This window comes from Engraulis encrasicolus, chromosome 23, assembly GCF_034702125.1.
Source record: "Engraulis encrasicolus isolate BLACKSEA-1 chromosome 23, IST_EnEncr_1.0, whole genome shotgun sequence".
NCBI lineage: Eukaryota > Metazoa > Chordata > Actinopteri > Clupeiformes > Engraulidae > Engraulis > Engraulis encrasicolus.
Genome location: NC_085879.1, coordinates 50,653,116 through 50,665,615, shown reverse-complemented (window position 1 = coordinate 50,665,615; position 12,500 = coordinate 50,653,116). Strand labels below are relative to the sequence as shown.

At 46.3% G+C, this 12,500-nt stretch overlaps 1 protein-coding gene across 1 annotated transcript in view; it reads right to left on the bottom strand.

Moving 5' to 3' along the window:
- The window catches only part of slc7a9 (solute carrier family 7 member 9), a 24,159-nt gene that overhangs the window by 117 nt on the left and 11,542 nt on the right, over positions 1-12,500 (bottom strand). Inside the window, exons 9-13 of the mRNA XM_063189988.1 lie at positions 8,818-8,921; positions 7,899-7,995; positions 5,944-6,093; positions 1,834-2,008; positions 1-635 (exon numbers count right to left, since the gene is read on the bottom strand). The exon at positions 1-635 is cut by the window's left edge and continues 117 nt beyond it. Of these exons, the coding sequence (XP_063046058.1) occupies positions 574-635; positions 1,834-2,008; positions 5,944-6,093; positions 7,899-7,995; positions 8,818-8,921 (588 nt within the window). The 3' untranslated portion in view covers positions 1-573. The remainder of the gene's footprint in view (positions 636-1,833; positions 2,009-5,943; positions 6,094-7,898; positions 7,996-8,817; positions 8,922-12,500) is intronic.

Below are 12,500 nucleotides of genomic sequence, written 5' to 3'. Positions count from 1 at the left end.
AACAGAATGTAATTAATGTAGGCCTACTGCACTGAATATGCCACTTAGATAATCCACTAAAAACAATCCATACAATAATCCATACAATAGTGGCATTAGCATTAGTAGTGGCAAACCCTGACCACTAAAAGGCCTTTGATGCCAATACAGCCAGGCCTGATAGACAAACCCTGACCACTAAAACGCCTTTGATGCCAATACAGCCAGGCCTGATAGACAAACCCTGACCACTAAAAGGCCTTTGATGCCAATACAGCCAGGCCTGATAGACAAACCCTGACCACTAAAACGCCTTTGATGCCAATACAGCCAGGCCTGATAGACAAACACAGAGACACATGTGGGTCTGAACAGTCTGGAAACAAAACAGACAGATGAAGAGTTGAAGAGTTGAAGACTGAAGAGTTGAAGCTTCTGAAGACACATATAGATCTGACCCAATAGAGTCCAGTGTGTGTGTGTGTGTGTGTGTGTGTGTGTGTGTGTGTGTGTGTGTGTGTGTGTGTGTGTGTGTGTGTGTGTGTGTGTGTGTGTGTGTGTGTGTGTGTGTGTGTGTGTGTGTGTGTGTGGTCTTCAGTCCATCTTCTCTGGGGGAACCACCTGCATCAGCAGCTGTAGGTGTTTGGTGATTGGCCCTGCAGAGAGACACATGACAGTAAGCCCTCATGCTATTGGTCAAATAGAGACACATGACATTCAGCTCTCATAGTGATTGGTCCTACAGAGAGACACATGACAGTCAGCCCTCATGCTATTGGCCAAATAGAGACACATGACATTCATTTGAATCTGCCTGTTTTCTCCATGGAGGTAGTAGGTGCGATCGAGTTGTCGTCAACGCATGCATGCGCATTTAGACAGCAATGCACCCTGGATGAAAATGCTGCATGACGGTTAGATTTCCTGTCAAACTTAAAAATTTCGGTGATGTTGCGTTGACGAGGTGACATGTCACATGGTGTCAAACTATCGCGGGATGAATGCGACCGCAGTCAGATCTTGCAACCTCTGCAGTTGCTTATCCCCTTCAACGCTCGTCTGCGGACTGCCTCCGAGGTCACGCGCCCATGAACTGGTTGGTCAACAACTCACTCACGTGTGTATATGGGTCTTGTCTCACACCTCTACACAAGTTTGCGCAGGTCCCCGGTTCAGCTCCTCCTCACTGCCTGTCCCCCCACTCCTCACACGTGGTGTGTTAGTAGAGCAAACCGGTGCGAGCTCATCGTCTCGTTCATATTTGTGGCCGACTGTAAATGCGCTGTATTAAATAACACCCACATCGTGACAACAAGTTCTCGCTCACGCCCTTCGTCAATGTTGATCGACAGCAACAAAGTCGTATGGGGCTAGTATAAGAACTGGAGAGAGTGAATAAGTCCCGCCTCCAGTCATTTCAATGGGAAATGCTAGGCTAGTGAGTTATTTCCGCCGACAGTTTACTCAGCCAATTATGTGCCACGTTACTGACTGACTTACGGTTGACCAGAAAGCTACGTACATGGAAGATGGGCATTGGATGCATGGAGGTGCCCACAGAACTATAAAGGTGTGCTTTCGTTTATTAAACCCCAACATCACCAATTGACTTGCATGGGTTGTTTTCCCCCACAAATGGGCGTAACGCACATGGAAAACGTCACGCTGTTCATGATGTGTGTGTGTGTGTGTCCTCACCGGTGACTCTGCTAGTCCAGGTGTGTGTGTGGTGTATGAAGATCAGGTTTATGATCAGGTGTGTGTGTGTGTGTGTGTGTGTGTGTGTGTGTGTGTGTGTGTGTGTGTGTGTGTGTGTGTGTGTGTGTGTGTGTGTGTGTGTGTGTGTGTCCTCACCCGTGACTCTGCTAGTCCAGGTGTGTGTGTGGTGTATGAAGATCAGGTATATGATCAGGCCGCTGAGGATGAAAGCTGTGCAGTAGAGATACTCCAACGCCGGCTTCTCAATGATGGGGGCCAACACCAGGTAACACGACACACACACCACCAGCCCTGCAACCACCACAGGCACCTGTAGCACACACACACACACACACACACACTCACACACACACACACACACACACACACACACACACACACACACACACACACTTGTCAATGACAGGAGGCTATATAGAACTACACCCTACATTGGATCTCATTTGAGTGATATACAGTGTACAGTGATATAGACGCACTATTTATTAACTCTCTACAATAGAGTTCACAATAGGATAGGATGAGCCTTTATTGTCTCTTCTAGAGAGAAATTTGGTATGGGCACAGAGAGTCTAAGCCAGGGGTGTCAAGTTCAAGTTCAAGTTCAAGTTTCAATTTTATTGTCCCCAAAAGGGGCAATTAAGTGTGCAGCAAGTCAACAACATATAGACAACAGATAACAGGACAAACCATAAAACAGGACCATAAATAGAGTTAAAAGTAGCATAAGAAACATCATGATATATAAAACAAAATAAAAATTTCACAACACATCATAAAATGCCATAAAAACACACTAAGGATACAGCCAGTGATCAATTAGGATTGGAATTTAACAGGGAGATGGCACTGGGGACAAATGAAAACCTAAACCTATTAGTTTTGACAGAGGGGAACCTAAAACGTGAACCGGAGGGTAGAAGCTGGAATTCTGAGTGGAGAGGGTGGGCGCTAACTGATAAAATAGACTCTGCCTTCCTCAGGGTGGCTTTCCTGTGTATTGTCTCTTCTAGAGAGAAATTTGGTATGGGCACAGAGAGTCTAAGCCAGGGGTGTCAAACTCATTTTGGTCCGGGGGCCGCATACAACCCATGTGGACCTCAAGCGGGCCGCATACAACCCATGTGGACCTCAAGCGGGCCGCATTAGTAACATCATCGCAAAAAAAACCCTTAAAGCAGAGGATTAGTTTTCAGTACTATCGTGTTATCTTTTCAGCATGTTTTAAAAGTGTGTTGAATACGTAAAGCAATGCAATACTGATAATCCTTTGCAAAATGTCATTGATTTCATTCATTCATTGTTAACCATCAATGAATAAAATAGGGGACAGTTCATTTTGGTGGGGGGTCTGGAGGTCTTCCCCCATAAAAGTTTGTATTTCTTAGATGTAATTTCCTGCATTTTAACGCATTTGAACATCCCGTTTCCCGTTTCAGCTCAATACGAACCAATACAAATACAATTATATTTATTATTTAATTATAACCAATACAATACGAATAAGAAGTATTAACATTTGATCTCTATATATGAGGTCTATATATGAGCTTTATCAAATGCCCCCAGCGGCGTAATTGCGCGTTTCGGTTATTTCTATGAAAAATAAAAAAAAAAACAATAAAAAAAACAGTATTTATTTATTTTATTTTATTTTTACATCCGGGCCGGATTGAACCTTCTGGCGGGCCGGTGTTTGACACCCCTGGTCTAAGCATTTACACAAAGAACACATATCAACACATTAGACAAACATAAAAACACTTAACATGTAGGACTGTACTACAAAACATGTAAACATGTAGCCTACATCCGAACATGCACATACATACACACAATTATATCATATTATGGCACTCACTCCCATCATTATGAAGTGCTTTGAAAAACTGGTTCGGGCTCACATCACCTCCTGTCTCCCACCTGGGTTTGACCCTCATCAGTTTGCCTACCGGGCCGGCAGGTCCACAGATGACGCCATCATAACAGCCCTTCATGCTGCTCTGTCCCATCTAGAGCAGCAGGGGAGCTATGCCAGGCTGCTCTTTGTGGATTTTAGCTCGGCATTCAACACTATCCTCCCCCAACAGACTGGTGACCAAGTTATTGGACCTGGGGCTGTCACACTCCATCTGTCGGTGGATACTGGACTTTCTGACAGGCCGCTCCCAGAGGGTAAGAGCTGGCTCCCACCTGTCCTCAGTCATAAACACCAGCACAGGCTCCCTCCAAGGTTGTGTGCTAAGCCCACTCCTGTACACCCTATACACTCACGACTGCACCCCCTCTCACTCCAGCAATAGTATCATCAAGTTTGCTGATGACACCACCATCGTAGGTCTCATCTCCAAGGGAGACGAAACTGCATACAGGGAAGAGGTGCAGCGTCTATCGGTCTGGTGCAAGGAGAACAACCTGTTCCTAAACATCACAAAAACAAAGGAGTTGATAGTGGACTACAGGAGGACAAAGGCTAACATTCAACCGCTGGTCATCGATGGGGCCTGTGTGGAGAGGGTCTCTGATTTCCGCTTCCTGGGCGTGCATCTGAGGGACGACCTTACTTGGAACACCAACACCACTGCCACCATCAAGAAGGCACAACAGAGACTGTACTTCCTTAGGGTCTTACGGGCTAACCATCTACCCCAAAGTCTACTGGTGGCCTTCTACCGGAGCTCCATAGAGAGCATCCTAACATACTGTTTATGTGTGTGATATTCCAGCTGCACAGCAGCGGACAGAAGAGCTCTTCAGAGAGTGGTCAGCACAGCTCAGAAGATCACCAGCTGTCCCCTGCCCTCTTTAGAGGAGTTGTTCTCCTGTCGCTGTCTAAAGAAAGCCAAGCAAATCATCAGAGACCCCTACCATACTGGACATAAACTGTTTGAGCTGCTGCCATCAGGCAGGCGTTACAGGACTCTGGGTACAAAAACAAACAGGCTAAAAGACAGTTTTTATCCAAAAGCAATCTACACACTTAATTTTGCACAGCTGACTTTTTAAAATCTGAATTATTTTTATACAGTATATATATAGGTTTCTTTGTTAAGCACCGTGAGCATCTGCACTTTACCAATTTCGTTGTACCTGTACAATGACAATAAAGTTTCATTCATTCATATTATCATATTATACCATAACTCCCCCCCCCCCCCCCCCCCCCCCCACACACACCACACACACACACACACACACACACACAAACACATTCCCCAATTCAATAGACCTGGAATATTTACACAAAAAAATAATAATCCTGAGTATACAGCTTTACCAGCGTGGAACTACGAAGACACCCCCCCCCCCCCACACACACACACACGCACACACACACACACATGGATAAAGTCTATACAATAAACTCCCCACAATAGAGTTGACAAGTGGGTACACTTGCTGTTGTATGCAGCAGATTAGCATGTTAGCAGCATCTGGTTTCTAAGGGAATAACATGGCGAATTATTATACAAGACAGATGTTACCCATCGACATTTTAGTGTCCCTGCATTCGTTCACCAAAAGGTACAGCACAATAAATGATTTATTAGACAAGATATGATGACAATAAAGTAAGGTGACTTGCGAACTCTTTTCAGTACAGAAACATTTTGAGTAGGCACAAGAATAATTATTTGAAGAAAAAAAATATTTGTGTGCAAATAATCTGTAATTGAGCAAAATATATTTTGGGGGGTTTACAAATGCCTTGCAAGCGAGGGCTGTGGTGTAGGTGTGTGTGTGTGTGTGTGTGTGTGTGTGTGTGTGTGTGTGTGTGTGTGTGTGTGTGTGTGTGTGTGTGTGTGTGTGTGTGTGTGTGTGTGTGTGTGTGTGTGTGTGTGTGTGTGTGTGTTACCTTGACTGGTCTGTGCAGGTGTTTCCTGGTGTGTGTGTGTGTGTATGTGTGTGTGTGGTGTGTGTGTGTGTTGTGTGTGTGTGTGTGTGTGTGTTGTGTGTGTGTGTGTGTGTGGTGTGTGTGTGTGTGTGTGTGTGTGTGTGTGTGTGTGTGTGTGTGTTACCTTGACTGGTCTGTGCAGGTGTTTCCTGGTGTGTGTGCGTGTGTGCGTGTGTGCGTGTGTGTGTGTGTGTGTGTGTGTGTGTGTGTGTGTGTGTGTGTGTGTGTGTGTGTGTGTGTACCTTGACTGGTCTGTGCAGGTGTTTCCTGGTGTGTGTGTGTGTGTGTGTGTGTGTGTGTGTGTGTGTGTGTGTGTGTGTGTGTGTGTGTGTGTGTGTGTGTGTGTGTACCTTGACTGGTCTGTGCAGGTGTTTCCTGGTGTGCCGCATGACGATGAGTGCGAGGGCGGTGAGGCCGTAGATTAGCCACTGGGCAAAACTGAAGTAGTTGATCAGAGTGTTGATGTCCGCAGGGATGATGTAGATTATAGCCAGGAAACCCTTTAAAACACACACACACACACACACATCATACACAATCAAACAGACACATTAACCCTTTAGCTCCCGTAACGGCCGTGAACGTCCGGCTGGATCTGTACCATAACAGCCGCGGCCGGCCGGAATATTTTCATATGAAAATACGGCTGAACGGCCGTCATCATGCAGTTTTTCCAGCTTTCAAGCCGTCCGAGATTGAATGGCTACAAACACAATCATTCTGTTTCTACAACCAATATACACTAAATATGAAAACTTCCAACCCTCTTCGATCTATTTTCATGGTCAACAGCACATGTTTATGACTATTTAGGCTATTTTTCGATCATGTTGTTTTATTAGGCTTATGAGATGGTGTTCAACTGTGATGGGTTCTGCCATGGTCCTAAATAGCAAACACAACTGTCCGGCTGATGTCTACACGCTACATATTAAAAATGTCAACTGTGTTCGGTGTGTTTTCAGAGTCAAACCATATGTTGGTATCCAACTATCTAAGTTTCCTGGAACAACGAACCGCGACAGCTCTGCGTAACAGGCGCATCATGTGAAGGAAGCGCAGCAGAACAAGCCTATTCATTTTGCGTGTCAGCTTTGGCAAAGCAGTCAAGGACTGTTACTACTCCACGTTGTCCCTCATAAAAATATGCGTGAAAACGTTGAGTTGAATGCTAACTTCCAATAATAGCCTACCAACGTGGTGCTTGTAGCACTTCAATTCCGTATTAGTCGGTGATGCCTGGCGCGTCTTAGCTGTGCCAAATTGCGCAGGGGGGGAGGGACTTCCAGAGCTCCATTCATGTCCTGTCTGCTATTGCGAACACTTCTACGGTTATCCTTACACGTCTTTGGCATGGTTTAGTTCAAACATTATTAGCTTGTGTAGTCCATTACAGTTATCGCATATAATCCATAGGCCTACCGCTTGAAAACAGGACTTCTGGGTGAACAACATTTGTTGTCATCACATGATCATTGTTCAACTTTGACCCTGGATGGATGGACGGAGGGATAGATTGATAGATAGATAGATCGATAGATAGATAGATAGGCCTAAATATAGAGATATATAGATAGATAGGCCTAGATAATATCGGATTTTATCACATTTTTATCATTTAATCCACATCAAAGGCACTCTATGGGAATACTGAACAATTAATTATCCATAAATGATATATCATTTGAAAGTGTGTTTTCTCTACTTTAATATGAAAGTAACTTGTAATTGACACTTTTCATTTATTTTCAAGTTATTTGACATTATTTAAAATATGACCAAAATGCAGCTTTTTTCTTAGAATTCTTGGTAGAATTCTGGTAGCTAAAGGGTTAACACACACACACACAGAAGAGCATCCCAAGAGAGTTGATCTGGTGGTCGCCCTGGTTGTTTTTTGATTCATCGGTGAGGGTGAGCTGACGCACGGCATTTTGGGTAGTAGGCAGCAAAAGACCCGCTCAGCTTGGTTCAGCCGGCCCAAAAAAAATGAGGGTGCTGGTTTTCGAACGTGCCGTACTTGACTAATCAAAACGTAATAAACCGCGACCGACATGCACGCACGCACACACTGGACTGACATTGAAGACGAGAGCGGGAGCTGGTGTGTAGTATTTCACACACACACACACACACACACACACACACACACACACACACACACACACACACACACACACACACGGTGGACTCACATTGAAGACGAGAGCAGGAGCTGGTGTGTAGTATTTCACACACACACACACACACACACACACACACACACACACACACACACACACACACACACACACGGTGGACTCACGTTGAAGACGAGCGCAGGAGCTGGTGTGTAGTATTTGAGGCTGATGTAGGACAGAATCTTAATCATGTGACCCTCTCGCCCAGCCACATACGTCAACCTGGAAACACACACACACACACACACACACACACACACACACACACACACACACACACACACACACACACACACACACACACACACACACACACACACACACACACACACACACACACCAGGAAGACAGAACAGCACAGATGCACGCACACACACACAACATCGTAGACAGATAAAAACAGTATGATGAGGAAAAGCACAGCAGTCATCTCATGTGTGTCTGTGTGTGTGTGTGTGTGTGTGTGTGTGTGTGTGTGTGTGTGTGTGTGTGTGTGTGTGTGTGTGTGTGTGTGTGTGTGTGTGTGTGTGTGTGTGTGATTATTCTCAATGTCTTATCAATTTAGCTTACGTAACTGCACATTGGAGAATGGTCAAACGCAATTTCAATCTTCTGTGTTAGCCCTTTTATTGTTTCCTGGTGAACCAGTAGCCTGTAAGTAACAGGCTACTGGCACACTGCCCTTTCACGCGTCTCCGCAGGCGGGGTTTAGTCAAAAGATGCTTGCACGCGGTTGGAGCAACCTCATTACTGTTGTGATTCAGGGAGGGGGCGGGCACAGCCGAACTACCCTGGGGGAGGGTGTTGCGTTCGATAAACGTCATACCCACTGAAATCCCTCCCTACGATCCTGATTCGTCGAGCTGCCCCGTTTATTTCGTAAACGGAAGAGGAGAGCGAATCACAGGTGCACCAGAAGGTTTGTGTAGCCCAGCCCCCTGGGCGTCAACACATAGCTTCTGGTTCACCAGGAAACTTTTATTGACAACAACGTACTCTTTCACTTTGATGATGTCATAGTGGCGTCACAATGATGTCACTGACCTGCCGGCAGTAAAGCAGCTCCCATTGGCCGCCCCGAACGTGGAGAAGACGACGAAGAGAGGCACCACCCACGACATGGGGTACAGCACACGGTCCGCAAACGTCTACACACACACACACACACACACACACACACACACGATAAGAGAGGCACCACCCACGACATGGGGTACAGCACACGGTCCGCAAACGTCTACACACACACACACACACACACACACACACACACACACACACACACACACACACACACGATAAGAGAGGCACCACCCACGACATGGGGTACAGCACACGGTCCGCAAACGTCTACACACACACACACACACACACACACACACACACACACACACACACACACACACACACACACGATAAGAGAGGCACCACCCACGACATGGGGTACAGCACACGATCAGCAAACGTCTACACACACACACACACACACACACACACACACACACACACACACACACACACACACACACACACACACGATAAGAGAGGCACCACCCACGACATGGGGTACAGCACACGGTCAGCAAACGTCTACACACACACACACACACACACACACACACACACACACACACACACACACACACACACACACACACACACACACACACACGATAAGAGAGGCACCACCCACGACATGGGGTACAGCACACGATCAGCAAACGTCTACACACACACACACACACACACACACACACACACACACACACACACACACACACACACACACACACACACACACACACACACACACGATAAGAGAGGCACCACCCACGACATGGGGTACAGCACACGATCACAAACTCACGCTAATACACGTGCACACACACACACACACACACACACACACACACATACACATACACACACACACACACACACACACACACACAATAAGAGAGGCACCACCCACGACATGGGATACAGCACACGATCAGCAAACGTCTACACACACACACACACACACACACACACACACACACACACACACACACACACACACGATGAGAGGCACCACCCACGACATGGGATACAGCACACGATCAGCAAACGTCTACACACACACACACACACACACACACACACACACACACACACACACACACACACACACACACACACACACACACACACACACACACACACACACACACACACACACACACACACACGGTAAGAGAGGCACCACCCACGACATGGGGTACAGCACACGGTCCGCAAACGTCTACACACACACACACACACACACACACACACACACACACACACACACACACGATAAGAGAGGCACCACCCACGACATGGGGTACAGCACACGGTCAGCAAACGTCTACACACACACACACACACACACACACACACACACACACACACACACACACACACACACACACACACACACACACACACACACACACAAACACACACACACACACGATAAGAGAGGCACCACCCATGACATGGGATACAGCACACGATCAGCAAACGTCTACACACACACACACACACACACACACACACACACACACACACACACACACACACACAAAGTAGCGGATACCAATTAGCCCTGATTAGTGGGGATGAAAAGTGAAAGTCCACACAGGAAACTCTCATGGTCATTGTGACAAAGCGCTCCACAGCACACAGTGCACACAATGATATTGCATTTATGCCTCACCTGTGCAAGGGGGCAGCCCTCAATGGCGACCCAAAGGAGCAGTGCGGCGGGACAGTACCATGCTCAGGGTGCCTCAATCATGGAGCAGGAGGATGGAGGAGAGCACTGGTTGATTACTCCCCCCACCAACCTGGCGGGTCGGGAGTCGAACCACTTGGGCTACAAGTCTGACCCCAGGCCAGGGATGTTAAACTCAGGCCCAGGCAACAAGTCTGACCCTTGGAGTCATTTTATTTGTCCCGCTAGATCATTTCAAACATTTCAATTGGCCCATATACATTAATATATAAGACTTGAACATGACATTTGGTCCGTCACAGGAACACAGGAGTGTGCCCAGGCTAGTGAAACAGCTCACACTCATATGCAACAGAATACAAGTCGGTTTTATTGTCCATTTCTTTACATGCGATGGTCATACAAAGAATTTAAATTATGTTTCTTACTTTCCCATGCAGACAGACATAGACTCTTGACTCTAGACAGTAGGTGTGGACATAGACACTTAGACATAGACAGTATACATTATAGATTACACCTAGAGTACCTATACAATACCCATACAGACATATAAAGTGCAAGACTGGGCAACAGCAGACATACATAGAACATATATTAAGAGGTAGTGATGTGCATTCTAGTTATGTCCTATTGTGACGATTCTGACATGGTGATAGTAGAATTGTGAATAATAATAAATACAAAGTAAGCAGTTGTAATGTGCAATTTTTACAACTAGTGGTAGCTAGTTTTCCGGTACAGTCATTCAAGTAACAGGCATGAAGCAGCAACAATGTGTGTGTGTGTGTGTGTGTGTGTGTGTGTGTGTGTGTGTGTGTGTGTGTGTGTGTGTGTGTGTGTGTGTGTGTGTGTGTGTGTGTGTGTGTGTGTGTGTGTGTGTGTGTGTGTGTGTGATTTTACGGGCAGACATTTGAACTATGATTGTAATCTGTGAAATGTAAAATATGTATTTAGTGTCTGTAGTCATTTTTTTGGAATGCCTCATTTTGATTTTGGCCCCCTGTCAATTTGAGTTCCACATCCCTACCCTAACCTCTTACGGTTACGCATGGCTGTCCTGAGCTTGAAGCCTTTAGCTCATGTGCTCCTTCATTGGTGAATTAGGGAGGAAGGGAGTGGTGGGTGGGGTGGAACCTGCAACCCTGTGTATATTACATTACACCACAACCGCCCCCAACCGTATCTCGGCCATTTGTGAAGTCTTTACGAGAAAAACAGAAAAAAAATCAACTTTAAGCCTCGTGGTGCCGTTACGAATAGCCTTGTTTCTCGTGGTTGGGTGACGAAAGGGGGAATTGACAATTGGGGTAGTTTGGTTCTGGGGGTAAGAATAATGAGGACGGACGTCAACAATCAAGCGTGAGTGAAGGCTAACTGGAAACGACGGTAATCAAACATTTCAAACAAGTGATTTAGGGTTAAGTTTAGGGTTAAGGTTAGGGTTAAGGTTAGGGTTAAGGTTAGGTTTAGGGTTAAGGTTAGGGACAATGTTGGAGGAAGGGAGAGATGGCATGAAGCTGACACAACGACAGCGCTCCCCTCCCGGAATGCACGCTGCTCGGGTGGTCTCTCTCTCTCACTCGCTCTCTCTCGCCCTCTCTCTCACCCACTCTCGACGACAGCGCGCGTTGCCCAACCACGAAAAACGAGGCTATATCGTAGCGGCACCACGAAGCATACAGTTGATTTTCCGCGAGACTGGGCTCCACACACTGTGGTTATAAATACAAAGTCTGCTGTCAGATTAAACTTGAAAGATACATTGTAATAGCTACTGCTGACCACATGAGGGAGCTAGAGTTTCTGAGAGAGGAGGACATGAGAGGAGAGAAGAGGAAGAGAACTGAGAGGAGGAGGAGAGGAGAGGAGATTAGAAGAGAGGAGAGGAGAGGAGTGTAGAGGTGTGGAGAGGAGAGGAGAGGAGAGGAGAGGAGAGGAGAGGAGAGGATGAGAGGAGAGGAAAGGA